The sequence below is a fragment of the Globicephala melas genome, chromosome 9 (genome assembly GCF_963455315.2).
Source record: "Globicephala melas chromosome 9, mGloMel1.2, whole genome shotgun sequence".
Classification (NCBI taxonomy): Eukaryota; Metazoa; Chordata; class Mammalia; order Artiodactyla; family Delphinidae; genus Globicephala; species Globicephala melas.
This window is the reverse complement of record NC_083322.1, coordinates 87,538,666-87,559,849: the sequence shown is the minus strand read 5'-3', so window position 1 is coordinate 87,559,849 and position 21,184 is coordinate 87,538,666. Positions and strand designations below refer to the sequence as shown.

Here is a 21,184-nt window from a genome sequence, read left to right as displayed (position 1 = left end):
TAAAAATAAAAAATATATGTATAAATACATATAGATTTTTATTTTTAAAATGTTTTTATTGAAACATTCTCATGATGATTTCTGCTGTGGGGTAAATTGTACGCTTAGACTAGTAAAACATTTTAACTACACTTTCCACCCTAAGATATTTCTGGATTTATAGTAATCGATTTCTCTAACTTACCACCTGTTTTTATTTTTTTAATTTATTTTTATTGAAGTGTAGTTGATTTACATTGTTTCAGGTGTACAGCAAAGTCAGTTTTATACATATATATATATATATGTATATACACGCACAGACACACACACACACATATATTCTTTTTCAGATTCTTTCCCATTATTGGTTTTTACAAGATACTGAATATAGTTCCCTGTACTATACAGTACGACGTTGTTTATTTTATATATAGTATTGTATGTATGTTAATCTCACATTCCCAGTTTATTCCTCTCTTCCCCCTTTCCCCTGTGGTAACCATAAGTTTGTTCTCTATGTCTGTGAGTCTGTTTCTGTTTTGTAAATAAGTTCATTTGTATATATTTTTTTACCACATATAAGTAAAAGCATATAATATTTGTCTTTGTCTGACTTACTTCACTTGGTGTGATAATCTCCAGGTCCATCCGTGTTGCTGCAAATGGCATTATTTCATTCTTTGTTATGGCTGAGTAATATTCTATTGTATGTAGGTACCACATCTTCTGTAGCCATTCATCTTTCAATAGACATTTAGGTTGTTTCCATGTCTTGACTCTTGTAAATAGCGCTGCTATGAACGCTGGGGCGCTTGTATCATTTTTTTTTTTAAATATATTTATTTATTTATTTTTGGCTGCGTTGGGTCTCCGTTGCTGTGCATGGGCTTTCTCTAGTTGCAGCGAGCGGGGCCTAGTCTTTGTTCCAGTGTGCGGGCTTCTTATTACGGTGGCTTCTCTTTTTGCAGAGCATGGGCTCTAGGCATGCGGGCTCAGTAGTTGTGGCTCATGGGCTCTAGAGCGCAGGCTCATTAGTTGTGGTGCACGGGCTTAGTTGCTCCACGGCATGTGGGATCTTCCCGGACCAGGGCTCGAGCCCATGTCCCCTGCCTTGCCAGGCGGATTCTTAACCACTGTACCACCAGGGAAGCCCACATGCATCTTTTTAAATTAGAGTTTTCATCTTTTCTGGGTATATGCCCGGGAGTGGGATTGCTAGATCATATGGCATCTCTAGTATTAGTTTTTTAAGGAACCTCGATACTCTTCTCCATAGTGGCTGTTACCAATTTACATTCCCACCAACAGTGTAGGAGCATTCCCTTTTCTCTACACCCTCTCCAGCATTTGTTATTTGTAGGCTTTTTAATGGCCATTCTGACTGGTGCGAAGTGGTACCTCACTGTAGTTTTGATTTGCATGTCTCTTAATAATTAGCAAGATTGAGCATCTTTTCATGTACCTGTTGGCCATCTGTATGTCTTTTTTGGAGAAATGTCTATTTAGGTCTTCTGCCCATTTTTTGATTGGTTTTGTTTTTTTTTTTTTGATAATGAGCTATATAAACTGTTTGTATATTTTGCAAATTAAGCCCTCGTTGGTTGCATCATTTGTAAATATTTTCTTCCAGTCTGTTGTCTTTTTGTTTTGTTTATGATTTCCTACGCTGTGCAAAAGCTTTTATGTTTAATTAGATCCCATTCGTTTATTTTTGCTTTTGTTTCCATTACTCTAGGAGATGGACACAAGAAAACAGTGCTATGATTTATGTCAAAGCATGTTCTTTTAAAATAATTAATTAATTAGTTAATTAATTTATGGCTGCGTTGGGTCTTCGTTGCTGTGCGCAGGCTTTCTCTAGTTGTGGCTAGCCGGGCCTAGTCTTTGTTCTGTTGTGCGGCCTTCTCATTGCGGTGGCTTCTTGTTGCAGAGCATGGGCTCTAGGCATGCGGGCTTCAGTAGTTGTGGCGCATGGGCTCAGTAGTTGTGGCTCGCGGGCTCTAGAGCGCAGGCTCAGTAGTTGGGGCGCACGAGCTTAGCTGCTCTGCAACATGTGGAATCTTCCCGGACCAGGGCTCAAACCCGTGTCTCCTGCATTGGCAGGTGGATTCTTAACCAGTGCACCACCAGGGAAGCCCAAAGCATGTTCTGCCTATATTTTTTTCTAGGATTTTTATAGTATCTGGTCTTACATTTAGGTCTTTAATCCATTTTGAGTTTATTTTTGTTTATGTTGTTAGAGAATGTTCTAATTTCATTCTTTTACATGTAGCTGTCCAGCCTCAGTATATTTTAAAGCATATTATAGAAGTATAGTAGGGACTTCCCTGGCAGTCCATTGGTTAAGACTCCACACTCCTAAGGCATGGGGCACGGGTTCGATCCCTGGTTGGGGAACGAAGATCCCACATGCTGCGTGGCATGGCCAAAAAAGTATAGCAGTTAAAGCAATATGATACTGGCACATAAACGGGTAGCATTAGAATAATTACAGACCCAGATATATCCACAGAGTTAGTGTGTAAGCAAGTAGCATTTAAAATAAGCAAAGAAGAGTGTTGGTTTTTTTGTTTGTTTTTTAATTTATTAGTTGCAGCAGGTGGGCTCCTTAGTTGTGGCATGTGAACTCTTAGCTGCGGCATGCATGTGGGATATAGTTCCCTGACCAGGGATCGAACCCTGGCCCCCTGCATTGGGAGTGTGGAGTCTTAACCACTGCGCCACCAGGGAAGTCCCAAAGAAAAGTTGTGAGTCAGTGAATTTGTTGAAATAACTGAGTAGCCACCTGAAAAAAAAAATTAAATTGACTCCTTACCTGAGTTTTTATATGTCTTCACTGGAAGAGGCAAAACTTTGCCAAATATTAACAAAGCCATTTGAAAGGCGGTATCAGCCACAGTGTCACTGCGAAGATAGATGGAGAGAGAGAGATATATGATATTACAGATAGATGTAATATGAATATTTATCTTTTGTAACCAGGTCCTGGGTGTAGTATTTATACTCCTCAATCTACCTTTTTTAAGAAGCCAAAAGATGCGTGTATGCTGATAATTTAAAATGCAGAACCAAAGCCACTGAGCAGCAGCTGATACTGTTACTGACTTGTGTGTGAACAGCTTTCCCCTCTTCTTTCCTTAACCTCCTTGTTGCCTACGATGAAGAGAGTCCATAATTTAAAGCAGAGCGGGAGAACTTGACCTCCTCCCATTCCTCTCTGAATGAGCCACTTTGGGCATCAGTAGTTGACTGGGGAGAGTAAACAGAAACTGCCAGTCAAAGCCCCTGGGACTCCAGTACCAGAGTTCTTTTCTTCTTTGCCACAAGCATTGTAGACTTTAAAAGACCAGTAAGTCAAGATTAGTGTGTTAGGGACAGCATGGAGGCCAGCACTGCTGTAAATGAGACATGACGAAAAGTACGTCACTACTGTTGGCCAGAAGGAAACAAAAGGAAAAGTACCCTTTTTACTCTAAAACAACAATAACTGGGGCTTCCCTGGTGGCGCAGTGGTTAGGATTGCGCCTGCCAATGCAGGGGACACGAGTTCGAGCCTTGGTCCGGGAGGATCCCACATGCCATGGAGCGGCTAAGCCCATGTGCCACGACTACTGAGCCTGTACTCTAGAGCCTGCGAGCCACAACTACTGAGCCCACGCGCCTAGAGCCCGTGCTGCGTGACGGTAGAGGCCACCACAACCAAGAGTAGCCCCGCTCACCGCAATTGGAGAAGGCCTGCGCGCAGCGACGAGGACCCAATGCAGCCAATAAGTAAATAAATAAATAAATTCATAAAAAACAACAACAACTGCAAAAGTACTCTACTTATATCTGGGGATACTATTTAAAAAAAATAATCTCTGACTAGGGACACCCTTCCTAAATAGACTTAAATCCCAGAGCTATTTAGAAAAAATTCAACTAACTAAAATGCAACTAACTAAATTTCAACTAACTGAAAATCAGCAGACTCACAGACTTAGAGAACGAACTTACGGTTACCAGGGTGGAGGGGAGGGGGGAGGGATAGTTAGGGAGTTTGGGATTGACATGTACACACTGCTGTATTTAAAATGGATAACCAGGGCTTCCCCAGTGGCACAGTGGTTAAGAATCCGCCTGCCAGTGCAGAGTACACGGGTTCAAGCCCTGGTCCGGGGAGATCCCATATGCTGCGGAGCAACTAAGACCGGGCGCCACTACTACTGAGCCTGTGCTCTAGAGCCTGCGAGCCACAACTCCTGAAGCCCGCATGCCTAGAGCCCGTGCTCTGCAACAAGAGAAGCCACCACAGCGAGAAGCCTGCGCACCGCAGCAAAGAGTAGTCCCCACTCTCTTCAATTAGAGAAAGCCCACACGCAACAATGAAGACCCAACACAGCCAAAAATAAATAAATAAAAAAAATTTTTTTTTAAATCAAAATAAAATAAAAATTAAAAAGAAAAGATAACCAACTAGGACCTACTGTATAGCACAGAAAACTCTGCTCTATATTATCTAACAACCTAAAATGGGAAAATGAAAAAAAAAATTTTTACTGTACAGTCCTATTTGTAGAAGAATGCTAACATAGGAGGAATGGTGGGTAAAGAAAAACAGTCTTTCGCAGTCAACACAGTAATATTTGCCTCAGCCAACAATTACCCTTGGGGGACTTCCCTGCTGGTCCAGTGGTTAAGACTCTGTGCTTCCAATACAGGCAGTGCGGGTTCCATCCCTGTTCTGGGAGCTGGGATCCCACATGCCGCACAGCGAAAAAATAATAATAATAAAAAATTATCCTCGGGTACCTAAACAGTTGGATGAAAGACTATGGGGGAAGAGGATAGTCACAGAATTTTTAAAATGTCACCCCACAGGTTACCAACTAAAAAAAGGGAAAGGAGAGAGAGGTACCGTTTCGCTGCGATACACTGAAAAAGCCACAGCATCACCTACGTGATATTCCCACCAAAATGTGGGCATCTTAATGTGAGGAAACAATGATTGTCCTGGTTCTTGATTAGATCCTGAATTTAAGGAGGTTTAAAGAAAAAAATCTAAGTGATGTTATTGGGGGAATTGGGTGAATTGGATGTGGACTGCTCATCAGTGGCCTTGAATTCACATTGGCTTTGTGAGGGTGACTGGTGGTTAGAAACGTGGGAGACCCTGCTGTTCTTAGGAGACACACTGCATTCACTTTAGGGGTGAGGTGTCCCTAGTCTGCAGGTCACTCTCACATGGTTCAGAAAAATACATAGGTTTTACCTGCATGTGTGTATGTATGCGCATATGTGTAATGTGTGGGTGTTCATATATCTAGAAATATATGTAAAGTAAATCTGGGAAATGGTTAGCAATTGGTAAATCTACAGGTGAGGTATAAGACCTTTCGTTATAGTGTTGCCAATTTTCTCCAGTTTGATTTTTTTTAACATGAAGTTGGGAAATTTTCTAAAGTGTAAAATATTATGAATAAACTCACAAAATGGGAGATAATATTTGCAAGCTATGTGGTAAAGGGTAGATTTCCTTAATATATGAAAACAGAAGAATATTAACAATCCAATAGAAAAATAAGTAGTAGGACGAACAGGTACTTCACAGTCAAGATAATGAAGAAATGTTTAGTTTCTCTCATAGTAAGAAGCATTCAGATAAAAATCAAAATAGCATTTTTTAAAAATAAATAAATTTATTTATTTTTGGCTGCGTTGGGTCTTCGTTGCTGTGTGGGCTTTCTCTGGTTGCGGTGAGCAGGGGGCTACTCTTCGTCGTGGTGCGTGGGCTTTAGTAGTTGTGGCACGTGGGCTCAGTAGTTGTGGCTCTCGGGCTCTAGAGCGCAGGCTCAGTAATTGTGGCGCGTGGGCTTAGTTGCTCCGCGGCATGTGGGATCTTCCCAGACCAGGGCTCGAACCTGTGTCCCCTGCACTGACAGGCAGATTCTTAACGACTGCACCACTAGGGAAGCCCCAAGATAGCATTTTTAACTTATCAGCCTGACAGAGCTCAAAAAGGTTTATAACATCCTGTGTGAGGAGACACAGGCCTGAGGAAGTAGTCACTTACATATTAATGGTGTGAGTGTGAATTGGTGTAACTGTTTTGGAGGGCAATAGGCGTTAAAATTTAAGATCCCTGCCTTCTAATTCTAGGGGTTTATCTGAATCATTCACTTATGTAGATGCACCAAGAAGTCTATACGAGGGTATGTGTTATAGAATGGATTGTAATAGCAAAAGATGGGTAGCAATTTAAATGCCCATCACAGGGGACTGGTCAGATAAAGGTCAGAGAAAGGATCCAGGCAGTGCAGCAGCCATTCTTTGAAGCTGTACACAGAGTGAGGCAGCTCTAGAAGGACTGTATGCATAAGCCAAGTCTGTAATATGCATTTTTTCAGTGAATATAAGCAAGATGCTGAACAATTCATAATGTAACAAAAATTGTTTTTTGAAAGGGAAGATCTGGATGCTAGTTACATGGTTGTGTTCACTTTGTGAAAATCCGTCAAGCAGAACACTTACGATCTGTGCACTTTTCTGTATATGTAACATATGTATTAAAAGCTTACAAAGAAATTCCAAAAAGAGAGAAGACAATAGGTATACCTGTGTGTACAGAAAGTGTTACTAGAAGAATAGACAAGAAACTTTTAATATTGGCTGCCAGTGGGGAGGGGTATTGAGGGATAGAGATAGAACAGAGGCCTTTCAGTACTGTATTTCTTTTTCTATGTGTATTACTATTAAAGAAGTTAAGAAGTTTTTCATGAAAATTTTATCATGCCATTTAAATTATAGCAGGAGGGTACAGATTATGGTAGGATTCTGACTACATATATATAGTCAGATAAAGATAAATATTATATAAATATATTTGACATGAATTTAAGAAAGAAAGAATGGGAGGAAATTCAAAGTTAGATATTAACAGATTTTTTTTTCAGGTGATGAAACTGAATTTTTTTTTTTCTTGTTCTGTACTTTTCTGTATTTTTCCAAGTTTTCTGTAGTGAGTTTACAATACTTTTCTGAGGGACAAAAATGAAAATATGACTTTTTTAATGCTTAATAACTATCTTTTTACCTGTAGGGATTGCTCTCTGCTCCCTTTCTCACCCCTCTTCCCTCACAAAAACTAGAAAATTTCACAGATGATACTGTTCCATTATCAGTATGTAAGTAACATGAGGCTCTAAGAATATAAATATGGCCCAGGTTATATCATTCCAATAGGAACAGGTGTCCTCATGCTGGAGGAACATTCCAGAGGCAAATGAAAGGTAGGCTCACCCCACCAGCTGCGGTGCCTTTCTTTTCCATCGTCATAGTGTGTAGTCTCATTTCAAGCTGCTGTTTTCTGTAGTAAAGTGTCCTAGACCATTTCAGCCAAGCGATAGCTCATGACCCTCTTTCTGCTCCTTTTTTTATTTCGTATTTTTTAGAATAACTGCACAAAGACTTGCCCACTTGAATAAGTGCTTGATGAACTTTAAGCTAGGGAATTTCAGCTATCAGAAAAACCCTCTGAAATTGGGAGAGCTTCAAGGGAATCACTTCACTGTTGTCCTCAGGTAAAGAGCTGTGGGTATGAATGCAGACCAGAGAGGGTCTTGCTGTGTCACCTTGAGTCTGTTCAGAACAGTTGTTAATCCCAGTGAGCTGGTGCAGATGCCCGTGGCAGCCGGGAAGGCGGGGTGGGGCCCAATGAGGCTGGGAGAGCAAACACAGCTGCAGTGTTTGTACCAACACGCCCACCCCTCTAAAAACTCAGCACCACCTTTGAAAAGAAGCTGTCTCCTTGAAATGCAAAAGACGGCCTATGATTCCACTCATATTCAGTACCTAGAATAGGCAAATTCATAGACGTAGGTTGTAGAATAAAAGTAACCTGGGGTATAAGGTGCGGGCGGGGAGATGGAGAGCTACTGTTCAGTAGGTGCGGAGTTTAGATTTGCGAAGATGAAGATAGTGGTAAAGGTTGCACAACATTGTGAATGTACTTAATGCTACTGTATTGCATACTTAGAAATGGCTAAAAAGGTAAATTTAGTGTTGTGTATATGTCACAATTTTTTAAAAAGACAGTGTCCTCAGGAGGTAGAAAGCTGCAGGGGGCAAGGGAAAGGCACAGAAGCCAAGCCATGTCACTTGTGATATGCATCCCTGAATGTGTTGGCCTGTACATTTTTTTCTCTGGGTAATTTGGGCCCCTACAGAAATATTACTGGAACTGACGACCAAGTGGAACAAGCCATGAACTCTCTCAAGGAGATTGGATTTATTAACTACTATGGAATGCAAAGGTTTGGAACCACAGCCGTCCCCACATATCAAGTTGGAAGGTTTGTATTTAATTTCTTAACTTTCGTCTAAAAGAGCTCTCTCCTTAAAAAAAAAAAAAGAAGCAGGATGTTTTTTGTTGGTGGTGTTTTTAATTATTTCTAGATTTCCTAGAAAAAATGGAAATCTGGGCCAAACAAAGCAGTGTGTCTCATCCTTTTGGATGACCAACTGATCCACAGCCTCCTTCTGTTTTATGATAATACATGCACACGGTGAAAAAATAAATCAGAGTTCAAAAAGATATAACTTGAAAAGTAAAGTTTTTCTCTCTCCCCTGATAGCCCATCCAGAGATTCTATTTTATTTTCTTTTTTACAGGTAAATCTTGGCTCAGTAAGTGACCCAACAGTAGCAGTTGGGTAACTCAGACCCAAAGTAGCCTGAAGGAGATGGTGTAGTTTATGATCTCTGTTAACAAGTGCTTCCTAGTTTCTTAAACTTGTACCTGCCCTTCCCCCATCCTTTAAAGAAAGTGGTATAGGGTGCAATTAGCAAGTAAAATTTATTTTAAGAACTCTCTGATTAGCTTTGAGATAACAGGAAATCTCTGTACTGCAAGCTAGAGTGGGAATGCCATCAATAAATACTTGGGTTTATAAACTTACTTATGCTCTCCTGCTGTCCAGCAGAGACTGTGTTACCTAAATAATTATTCACCTGGCAGTTAGAACTGTGGAAGTCTGAGCTGGAAGTGATCTGAGAGGTTTAGTTCATGTTCTTCCTGGTGCTTCAAATCCTTTATTTTAGCAAAGATGAAATCTCGGCTTAGGGAGCCTGCCCAGGCTCACTAGTTGGTCAGGTGCAGCACTGAGAATAGAGGGGCTCTTCTTGAACCAGTCCATGGTTCAGCAGCTGACTCCATGAAGTTGCATTTGTTCATGCATCTTTAAGAGCACAAAATGAAAAATATCATGTAGTATTTCCTCTACCTCTTTGAGGCAGTGTTAGGGTTAAAAGCTCAGGCAGAAGGGGGTAATTCCCTGGCAGTCCAGTGGTTAGGACTGTGCGCTTTCGCTGCCTAGGGCCTGGGTTCAGTCCCTGGTGGGGGAACTAAGATCCCACAAGCCTTGCGGTTCAGCCAAAAAAAAAAAAAAAAAATGTTCAGATATGATACATGAAATACAACCTCTGTGTGATAAAAGAGAGTATAATAAAAGTTAAAGAAAAAACTGCATACACTTAAAGATCAAATAAGTCTTGAAAACTACTCTCTGAAGTGTTAACAGTGTTTATTTTTTAAAGGTTAGATATCAGGTAACCTTTCTTATGTACTGTTTAATTTTAAAGAAGCATGTATAAATTATAATCAGCAAATGTAAAGATACTTCCATTTTGGCAAGAATAATAGAGAAGGATAAATTGTATTTATTCTCTTTATCTAGGCAAGAAAGTATTTAACATGGGAGACTTTTTGAGAAGTTTCAAATAAGTTTTAGTATATAAAGACAACTTTGATTTATACAGATAATACCATGTATAACAGCTTAAAGCATGACTAGGTAGTATTTATACTATACTATATATACTATACTATACTATATATACTATATATACTATATATACTATACTATACTATACTATACTATACTATAACAGCTTTCTAAAACTGTGAAATGATATTAAATGTTATGAGTAAACATTATATTTTTAATTTTCTTCTCTTAAGTTCTTTTGACATTTACATTTGAAACCTATGTTATATTAGTTTTTCTGCTTATTTTAAGTTTAATAAAATATATAAAGTTAATATGGTTTGTTACTCCACAGGCTTGGGCAAATAAAATTCATCTTAATGCAAAATTAAGTAATATAAATGCTGTTTAATTTTAGAGCTATACTACAAAATTCCTGGGCTGAAGTCATGGATTTAATATTGAAACCCCGTTCTGGAGGTGAGAATAAAAATAATCTTAAGAAAAAAAAAAGAATATATGACTAGGTATTCGTGGAATTGCTTTGAATTGAAGTATAGGTACAAATTGGGATCATTATTTCAGAATTTTTAAAACTGTTTTTAAAGTAAAAAGTATAATTTATGTCTTTTTTTACACAAGTTTTATGTATATATTTGAGATTTATAATTTATATCTTATTTTCAGGTCTTTAGCTCATCTAATTTATTAATTCATAAATGAATACATTCATTTCCTTTTCTCCATGCCGTATTAAATCTCTGAACATATAGGAATCCAAACAGATTTCACTGGTGGTTATTTTTTAAAGCAAAATGTAATACAATATAAAAACTTGGCAAAAACACACTGAGGATTTTTAAGTTTGGAGAGTTCATTAAAAACTAATGTCATACTGTATGGAAAAGGATTTAAGTACCACTTTACAAATCAGCAAAATAATTATGCCCACTTTGGATAATTATTCATTTGCAAGTTAAAAGAGATAAGGTTATCTAATTTTATGGAAAGTAACCCATTAAATTTGACAATACAATAGAAAAAGAGAGGGAAGGAAGAAAGGACTACCAAGGTTTTGTCTGATGTTGAGTCAGCTTGATAATGAACAGTCATTGGCTTTAAGTCCTGGGGTGGTAGCATGTTGAAAGCCATCTAGTTCTGTAAACTTTCTGCCCTTCCCATCTTTTCACTTTCTGATGATTATTCTCAGGTGACCAAAAGTGCTTCAGAGTATCTCTCTTACAAATAGCACTTTCTAATTTTGTGTTCTCTGTGAAGTGTTTTAAGTTATAGAACTGTCTTTTGGATAAATTGTTTAATCACAGCTTTTTTTCCCCCCACCAGCTGAAAAGGGGTACTTGGTTAAATGCAGGGAGGAATGGGCGAAGACCAAAGACCCAGCCGCTGCCCTCCGAAAACTACCTGTCAAAAGGTGTGTGGAAGGGCAGCTTCTCCGAGGACTTTCAAAATACGGACTGAAGAATATAGTCTCTGCATTTGGCATAGTGAGTGCAATTTGTGAAGTCAGGCACTGACTCGAGGTGGCTCAATGCTTTGAACTTTTTATCTTTAAATATTTTACTAAATTTTGGAAGAATAGAAGGTAAATAAGGATCCTTTGGCGATCTCTGAGAGGGGTGTTGCCTGCGGGATCCTTGCTGAGACCCTGGGTGGTGATAGGGGAGGGTGGTGGGTGCAGGCAGTGGGGCAGTGGTTGTTAACATGCAAGGCACGAGGAAAGCATCTGTGTGGAAAATACCTACGAGGAAATTTAAAAAGTATCTTGGTATTTGAGAAATTCAGAACCCATCATAGAGTTCATTTCTTAGTCTCTGTAGCATCAGAGCTGTAACCTGCTTCAGTGAGAGGGTTGCGCAGTAAGTGATCTAAATGACTACATTTTAGTGTGGTTTCTCTGTGGTGATTCAAGACTGGGTAGCATCATGGTAAGTGTAGCCTATACTGGTGTTTGTGTACTATAGTACAGATAGACTAAAGTTTAACTCCTAACTGTAAGTCTTGATTACTCTCCCCCAGATGTACAAAAAAATCAGGATTCCTGCTGCAGGAAATTAGTCGTCAGTTCAGTCATACAGGCTTTCTCCTTCCATAGAATTAGAAAGCACTGTTAGCTCTATGATTGAGCTGTAAATTCCTTGAGTTTGAAGTCTGTATCTTTGATTTAGGGTATAAATTCCAAAGCACTTGCTTTCTTCACATGAACGTCTGAACTGTGGGTGCAAAACGGGAGCCGCTGCAGCTGCTGCTGATCATGAACACCCCCTAGTCTGAGGGCTTCCGTCTCTAAAATTGGTGGCTGTGTGTCAGTTACTGTTTCTATAGGCTGTTAGAAAAATGGGAGATTGAAGTTACGAGTTTCTTGGACTAGGGGCACCACTAAACAAGTGGGATGTCTTGGAAAGTACAGTACTTTTAATATTTGGAATGTATATATTTTTTTCTCTTGCCTGTTTTTTATTTTTATCCCGTCAGATACCAAGAAACAATCGCTTAATGTATATTCATAGCTATCAGAGCTATGTGTGGAACAACATGGTGAGCAAGAGGATTGAAGAGTACGGACTGAACCCTGTCCCGGGGGACCTTGTTCTCAAAGGAGGTAAAAGGGCAGACACCATCCTTGCTCACCCAAACTTGGGTTCAGTTATTTGACACTAGTGCTTAACATCCAGCCTGGCTGCTGGTTAAGATAGCTGTCTGGTAAGCTTGAAAGGGAAAGACATTGTAAGCTCAGACTGACTGGTATGGATCTGTCATATGTAATGAAAAATAGGCATCTGATTCGAAAATATGCACCTGACTCTCTCCGGGCTTCCATTTCCTCAACTAGGATAAGATTTGGACTAAGTGTTGCCTAAGATCCCTTTGCAAACCCTGATCTGGGTCTAGCTGATACTTCTCTACACTTCTGGGTGCACTTCAGCCTCCCTGCTGTCGTTGGCCAGTCTTAAAGAGTTTCTTTAAGTCAACACAAGACTGGAGTGCACTTTACATGGGGCTGTGATATCGTAGACATTTAGTGCACACTCTGTGCCTGAAATGTTCATAAGACATGCAAACAGTCCCATCTGCTGTTGAGCCCTCACAGTGTGCTGGGCCTTCTGCTAAGTAAGCCCTTTACCTGCATCTTCTAGTTTAAAGCTCAGTATTACTGTGAAGCATTCTCTCTGTTCCTCACACGAGGTTCAGTCACTTACCCCAAGTTCCACAGCTGGTTAAAAAAAAAAGAGAAGGCTAGGACTTCCCTGGCGGGCCAGTGGTTAAGACTCCGCGCTTCCACTGCTGGGGACGTGGATTTGATCCCTGGTCGGGGAACTAAGATTCCACATGCCACTCAGTGTGGCCAAAAATAAATAAACATTAATTTTTTAAAAAAATTAAAAAGGGAGAGAGAAGTCTGGGAATCAAATCAAGTCTGTTTCCAAAGTCCGTTTCTTCCTGGCTACTTCCTGGAGACAGTCTGCTCATCTGCAGGTGTGCCCAGTAAATGCACTAAAGCTTTTCATTTGTACGGAAATTTTAATTAATCTTTTCCTGATTTAATTTTTCCTCACCCAATATTGATCACATCTGGTGTATTTTAATGTCCCCTGTTCCACCACATTTCATCCTCTAAATACAGACGGGGTTTTTTTCCCCCATTGTTTATGCTTTTAGCAAAATGCATTCATCTGTGATGACTTTCCAAATAGTATTTTGTAGTGTTGTCTGATGAGGAAAAAGAAGCTAAAAGCCAGGAGTCCTAAAACGTGAGGGTGCAGCTGAGAAATAGATTATTTTTAGTTTTCTACTTTTTCTGAATCCACGGTATTTATTTTTCGGGTAGAATAGAAAAGACAGAAAGGTATATATTCCAAATTAATTTCTCTAAGCTTCATGGGGCAGTGAACCTGGGCACGCTTGCATTTCTCATTGCTTAGATGTGTAATTTTAGAAGGTTGGGCTTGTGGGAATACTGCCTGTTTTCTTAATTCTTCTTAATTTATCCATTGGTATATTTTCAGCTGCAGTTACCTGTATTGAGGAAGACGATGTTAATAATTACTCCATCCATGATGTGGTAATGCCCTTGCCTGGTTTTGATGTTATCTACCCCCAGCATAAAAGTAAGTTCCCTCCGGGGAAGATAGTTAAAGTCGGACATAATTAAGCCACTGGCAGCCAAGAGTCGAGAGAGGGGAAAAAAAATCCGTATTTTAAATATGATTTTAGAACCTTAATTTCCATCCGACTTGAAAAAAAAGTTTAGATTTCAAACATACATAAGCCGTGTTTGCTTATAAAAGTCTCCCTGAAATAGATGCATTCAGATGGATGATTTAAATTAAGAAACCAGGTGGTGGAGGTGGTGGTGATGGTGATAGTGTTGGTATCCTTATTGTTGTGGCTGTTATTATTGGCACTGTTATTTAAAATTTCTGAAATTCACTAATTCTTACTAAGGATGGAAGGGTTTGGAAAGAGTCATTGAGAAAGAGAATGGATAATTATACTTTAACGTTGCTTTTTTTAACCCTTTTTTTTTTTTTTAAACCGTGTTAAGTTAATACCTGTTCATTGTGTTTCAAGAGTCAGTGGGCTCAGAAGTTTACAAACTGGAATCTTAGTATTCCCTACCCTTATTTCCCATTCCCCAGAGGCTGATAAGAATTACTTCTGTACCTTCATGGATGCCATTTTGACAGGGGAATTGGAACTTTTACTGTTGAAGGATTCAGAAATTGTAAAAAAGAAAACAGCCCTGAGCGTGGGACTACCCTGGTGGAACTGACCCTGGAAGTTTACTCCTCACCAGGGCTGGTCTGTCGGAGGTGTTTTCCTGTTAAAACATCTTTTCTCTCAAGAGCCCAGAATTAGTTTACTTATCAACGTTATATTCCTTGAAATTACAGAATGATTAGGATTAACACCCTTCTTTGATAAGGCAAATACTTATAAAAGAGTTGAGTGGTAGTCTGCCATTTACATGTTGACTAATCAGACTGCTGTGTGAGGTTGGCCTCCTGGAGGGAAAAGGATTAGACAAGAGCAGGGAGAACGAATAAGGGCGGTAGACAAGGGTGGGGTGGCCTGCCTGCGCTGCGTGGATGGCACAGGTGGTGCAGCGAGGAACCGGAGACCAGTACCAGGAGGTAGAGAAGGAAGGCACTGAGATGCTTGGAGCCACACTTGCCCTCTTTCCAGGAGAGAAAAAGAAAGCATTCTTTTCTTCTTTCTGGTACCTCTCAAGGTCAGAAACTTTGGGCTAGTTAGTATCAGTTAAAACATACATTCAGCTTAGCCTTTGACAGAGCCGATTGTGGAGACCTCGTGGCCAAGACAGGGGCTCACAGACTGGCTGGGTGGTGGTTCAGGCATGTGGATTCATGACGTAGGCACACTTGGTGTCAGCAGTGCTCAGTTAGGGATCCCTGCTGTCCTCACAAGTGGGTCGTGAGGGAGTCTTTCCTTGACCCTGGTCTAACCAACGTTTTTTACGAATGACGTGAGTAAAGAAATCTGCTTATCATATTTGCAAGTAGTATAACCCAAAATAGTTAATATTAATTATATGGAAAATAAGTATTTAAAAAGAACTGCAGAGGGCATTTAATAGGGTTAAATGTAAATTCTCACGTTTACGTTCAAAGATCAAGTGTACAGATGGAAAAGGCCAGTTTGGTGGTAGTCTACATGAAAAGTATCCGGTGTTACTATTAACGTAAGCCTGTTACCCAAGGCAGATGCGGGGTCAGTGGGGAGTACAGAAATATCAAAGGAGGGACGGTTGGAGGAACTTGTTGGTCTAGAGGAGATCATGGCTTAAAGGCCCAGTACTTACGAACACATGTGGAAGAAAGCAATTAATCTGTGTTCCAAAGCAGTTGACAGGAGTCACACGAAGACATATTTCAGCATGGCACAGAAAAAATTTTCCAATAATTGCGTGCCTCACAAAGTGGTAGCTCCCTGTAAATGGCAACGTGAAAGCAAAGGCTGGATGACTGTCTCTCTCTGGTGTTGTAAAAAAGTTTCTACATCAGGTGCGAGGGTGAGCCAGATGATGTTCCCAGGTCTCTTATTTTTATACATTTATTTATAACTACCTTCTTCCTGAAGGAGTTAGAGGCTCTGTATATGGTCTCTTCCAACTCTGAGTACATACACATTGTAGTTGAGTAACTTCTGATGAAATGGCCTTTTGTAGCCATCTTGGGACCCTTAGCCCCAGATACTGTGCCTGGTTGCAAAAATAACCTACAAGTCGACCAAACCTAAACGGGAGACACCTAGTACTAGTTAGTAAGTCAGTACGTTTTAATTCCAGAGAACAGATTGGATTGTTAAATTGAGATGATTAATTTTGTTAAGGTGACAATTTATGTTACTCTCTATAGTTCAAGGTAGCTTGCTGACATGCTGCATTCCAACTGATTTTGTTTTATATTAGTTAGTGAAGCCTACAGGGAAATGCTCACAGCGGACAATCTTGATATTGACAACATGAGACACAAAATTAGAGATTATTCCTTATCAGGGGCCTACCGAAAGATCATTATTCGTCCGCAGAATGTCAGCTGGTGAGTAATAGTCTGGAATGAAATAGAACTGAACTACTAGATTTTAACCTTTTTCATTATATAAATATTTTTCATTGCTTACAGCCTGGCATAAAAGTGTTATTGCTGTTATTGAATACTATTCTCATTACTGCTACTACCTGGTATTTTTCAAATTATCAGGAGATAAATGAATTCAAATATATAGTGAAAGTGGCTAAGTTTACATCTTACTGACATTGCTAAATTATTGAAGAGATGTGCAGAGAATGAACTTTTTCCCTATTCCTAAAAAACTGAGATTTTCAAGTTACCTTACTCAGAATTAGCTCTGAGTTCCACACTGATATGGTTCTTTCATTATCATGTTTCTAGAGAGAAAAAGATACTTGTATTACCCATTTTAAAATACTTTAAATACCTAGTATTATGTAAAGCTTTATTTGATAATTTAAACAATTAAACCCTGGACTAGTTGCCCACTGTCAGGAAGTTCTCTTCCTTCTCTCCATCTCTTCTCCCTTTTCCTTTTCCCTCCTCTTCTCTGGATTGTGGGAAGAGGCTGACAGAGTTGGCCTCCATCTTGCCAGAGAGCAGTTTCTCACAGCAACATGGTGGTGTTAGTGGTGATAACCGCCCTGGAGAAAGTACAGATGCTGTGATTAATTCAGTTGCATCTCTGCCAAGTGAAGTTTACTACTTACCAACTACATACAAAAGGAATTTCCATCCTAGGGAAACATTTTTTATTTTTACCATAGGCTGGCATCATCTGTCACCTTGCTATATAGTATTTCTCTATAAAATATGGCCGTATTCTGTTATTGAATACTCCCACCTAGAATTATTTACACTAGGCCTGTGTGTTTTCCTTGCTGAACAAATGGTGATGAGTAACTTAGTGCCTGTTATGGAAATTCACATTCACACTTTTCTTTATGTGTTTCAAAGGGAAGTCGTTGCATATGATGATCCTAAAATTCCACTCTTCAACACAGATGTGGACAACCTAGAAGGGAAACCACCACCAGTGTTTGCTTCTGGTAAGTTTACTCAGCCATCAGTTCTGTGTCAACTTTGAAATGTTTTCTCATACAAAAACATATTTTAAAAAAAAATCTTATAATCACCACCATCTCGCAACCCATTCTATGATTTCTATTTTGTGTTTGTCATCTTAGTTTTATGATTACAGTTGGAGGTCAGTGATTAAAAGAGTATTTCCCACTGAAAATGAATGAACATTATAGAAGATTGTGATATTAGGTGATTGAATATCCTCCCCACTCCCATAGAGAGTTAACAAAGTTAAGTGAAAACCCAGCAAGAGAGTCTAAAAATGCCTTTTCATTGTCAAATTCTTGTTCCCATTCCTTTGTCTGTTTTCACCCTGTACTGTAAATTTTTTTTTTTTTTTCATTTTACGTGTGTTTCTCTCCTATGCTCTTCTGTCACCTACCCTTTCTATGAAGGTTCCAGGTAGAATTACTATAGGGATTCAGCTGGATCCTTCACTCACAGACCTCTTACTTCCATGCCTCATTTTCTGAGGCCCCATGGGAAGTAGGCTGAAGAAAGGAGCACAGTTCTTTTATCTGTATAGAGATTATGTGACTCGCCCCAGTCTGTCTGCAGCTGCCTTACTTTCTGACTGTTCTTTCTTGCCTGGCAGAAGGCAAATACAGAGCTCTGAAGATGGATTTTTCTCTCCCTCCTTCTACCTACGCGACCATGGCCATTCGCGAAGTGCTAAAAATGGATACCAGCATCAAGAACCAGACCCAGTTGAATACCACCTGGCTCCGCTGAGGCCTTTGTCTCCAGATTAGAAAATGCAGACACGTTTGCTGGCTTCCTGTTCATTTTCCTCTTAGTACAGACCCCTATGTGGATTTTGGATCTTTGTACTAAAAAAGCTGTTTGTATTTTTCCAAGTTTTTATTAGCTTAATTTGCAGTATTTGTACATACATACAAATTTTGAGGATCCTGATTCTAGCTCAGAGAATATCAGTTGGTTAGAATATATTTCAGGTGCTTAAATCATAGTAAAACGTCAGCTTTACTGGCTTTATAATCATTTAAAGGAATTTGGTTTAAAGTAGCAGTGTTAGGTTTTGCTACATTCTTCGAAGGACAACAGTAATTTTTTTTTTTTTTGACAACAGTAATTTTTAACGCATCCATGAATGGAGTACATAGCAGTGGATTTTAAGAGAAAGCAAAACAAATCTTGGCTATGGATAAATAATTAGAGTGAGCCTTCCCCCTAGAACCTGTGAATATAAATAACAGTACTCATGTTTGTTTAAATGGTGATAAAACATCCACAAGTTTAAAAACACCAAGTGATTGTCATTATCCAGCTCATGAACCAGGTTCAGGTAAGTGTTTATAGACTTCAGTTGCAATAGCTTTTGCATTTATTATTATCATTGGCTTGCAGGAGAGTTGCATCAATAGGGCTTTTTGTTTCTTGATGTAAACATGTGCACCTCTTTTTGTTAGTTAAGGTCTAATTTTTATTCTAGGTGCCTTTTATGTTCAGAACTCCTTCCACTGGACTGATTGATATCTGCCCGAAAATAAATGATAGAGAAGAAAGCTTTTGAAAACTTACAAGGGCTCCTCCTATCAACAGCATTATCCTTTGTTATTCACGGCTTAGGTATTTCCAGTTCTGGCCATGCATAAAACTTTGCTCTGGTGTGAAAGCATAAAGATGCCTTCCCAAAGGTGTGTGACGTAATTGTACCATCATTTCTAGAACGAAATATAATAAATATTTTAAAACACTCAGTTCTACTGGTTATGTTAATAAATGAAATAAATACTTAAACTGAATGCAAATGAGAATGTTGGCCCTGCTGAAGGTGAGAAACTAAGTGAATGAGAGATCCTCAGAAAAGGTGTGTCGTGACTGGGCGTGAGATAATATGATGGCGTGTCCAATTGTATGACTGATTGACCATGTTAGACTGGCATCAAGGTTATTCTTACAGTAGCACCACTCACTTGCCTTCCAGCGTGCTTTCTGGATGGAAAAGAACGGGATAGAGAAAAGCCACCCTACTCCACCACGGGAATGTGGATGACATTCGTCCTGTATCTGGCAGTGGAAACAAGGTGGAAAATTGTATTTTAGCCCTGGTATTTTAATGATGTCTGTCACATTGCAGAGGTTAAAAAAAGATTAGAACCCTCCTGGTAAATTACCCTTTCAGCTGGCTAATTTCTAAAGAATCTTTTGCCCCCACCGGGGCCAAATGTATTAAATGTATGATTTGTCTATTTGTACTTTCCAGTGCTAGCAAGTTATTCTTCACCAGACTGATGAGTGAGAAAGTACTTATTGAGGGAACCTAACTCTTCATGTTGCAAGTGCATTCCGTACTTCTGCATTTATAAATTTATATTACAAAAAAAAAAAAGTGAGGCTAAACTTATGTTTTCTTCATTTTTGAAGTATTGTTGCTTGTGGCTCTTTGTGACGAGTTAATTTTCCTGGCTGCATTAACTGACTACCAGTTTGTGCATGTCTCCTCTTAAACAGCAGTGGAGGATAATGATTCAAGGCAGACTCTTAGAGCCATTTTGAGACTTGGGGACATATCTAATGCTAGGGACTTAGTCAACTGGGAATAAATCATTGCCGTAGCATCTTGTTGTTAACAAAGTGGAGGTGTGCGGGGTGGGGGGCAGGATTCCCGTGAGGCAAGTTTACGAAGCCTGACGGCAGCTGCATCCTCAACATAAAAGTATCTTTGAAAAAAGAAATCTTTGTTTCCTAAATTTTTGCCAGACGGATGAGTGTTTTTTATTATAATATAAAACCAGCGCTATCTACTGATGGAAAAGTAAGCTAAATAACCACCGGCTGACCATCAACTGTTTTTGTTCATGGTTTCATGTAGTAGATTATAACTAGACTGCCATTATACTAATTAAAAAGATACCTGGTTGATTCCCGAATCTTCATGGTTACATGTTGTAGATAACAACTAGACTTCTGTGATACTAATAAAAATTTTTTTTTTCCTGGTTGATTCCTGAATCAACCGAAAAATTGGTAGCAGCTGCAACAGCACATCAGTACTTAAAACTCCACCAGTTGTTCCAGGCTGTACAAATTAGCACAAACCGGTATGTATTTGCACTAAAGTGCATTTTGTGGCCAATTTTGCACTAAAACATCAGGGTGTGGGTATGGGTGTATAATACAAAATAGAATATATATAAATGTTATACTACTTATCTGTGCTAATGCGTGTACATGTGGTATTTTGAAACATAAAAACAGTCTAGGAGAATGAACTGTGTGGGTAGCATGGGTGAAGAAGTGAGAACACAGCAGAAGAACCTCAAAGCCGTGGATGGCCAGGTTCTGCCCTTCATGAATTGAAGAGTGTGCCTGCATAACAAAGGGTAATTTAAAAGTTTTTCTTTGTTCAATGAAATCTGCTTTCCTACTTTATGGGGCTACATTTCTATAGGATAAAACTTCTGTTTTGGATCACAAACTCCTTGGAAAATCTAAGGAAAAAGTGTGGACATTGTCTTCAGGGGAAGGAAAGGGGTAAAGCATGTATATACACATACGTACACCTATACATACACATATGTGCTAACTTTTTATACAGTGTAGTATTCAGCTAAGACCCCCTACTCTGAGTCAGTGCTTTCCAGATGTTAATGTGCGTAGGAATCACCTGGAGATGCTGTTACTGCAGGATGTATTTCAGGAAGTTCAGATGGAGTCAGAAATACCTTGTGTTTCTAACAAACTCCCAGAGGTACTTGTGCTGCTGGTCTGCACACCACACTTGGGGGAGCAAGGCTCTAGACCTTTGCCAGCCAGTACAGCAGCCCTAGCCACGTGTGTTAATTTAAATTTAAGTTA

General features: G+C 39.4%; 1 protein-coding gene across 5 annotated transcripts in view; it reads left to right on the top strand.

The window, feature by feature from the left end:
• The window catches only part of PUS7 (pseudouridine synthase 7), a 101,714-nt gene extending 82,642 nt beyond the window's left edge, over window positions 1-19,072 (top strand). For 4 of the 5 annotated variants that reach the window (XM_060304797.1, XM_030834374.2, XM_060304796.1 and 1 more), the window contains 9 exons: window positions 7,413-7,541; window positions 8,187-8,312; window positions 10,144-10,205; window positions 11,070-11,230; window positions 12,219-12,345; window positions 13,751-13,852; window positions 16,177-16,306; window positions 17,237-17,328; window positions 17,958-19,072. In XM_060304797.1, coding sequence (XP_060160780.1) covers window positions 7,413-7,541; window positions 8,187-8,312; window positions 10,144-10,205; window positions 11,070-11,230; window positions 12,219-12,345; window positions 13,751-13,852; window positions 16,177-16,306; window positions 17,237-17,328; window positions 17,958-18,094 — 1,066 coding nt within the window. In that variant the 3' untranslated portion in view covers window positions 18,095-19,072. The remainder of the gene's footprint in view (window positions 1-7,412; window positions 7,542-8,186; window positions 8,313-10,143; window positions 10,206-11,069; window positions 11,231-12,218; window positions 12,346-13,750; window positions 13,853-16,176; window positions 16,307-17,236; window positions 17,329-17,957) is intronic. The other variant, XR_009565129.1, reaches the window with a different exon arrangement.
• Window positions 19,073-21,184: the final 2,112 nt, after the last annotated feature.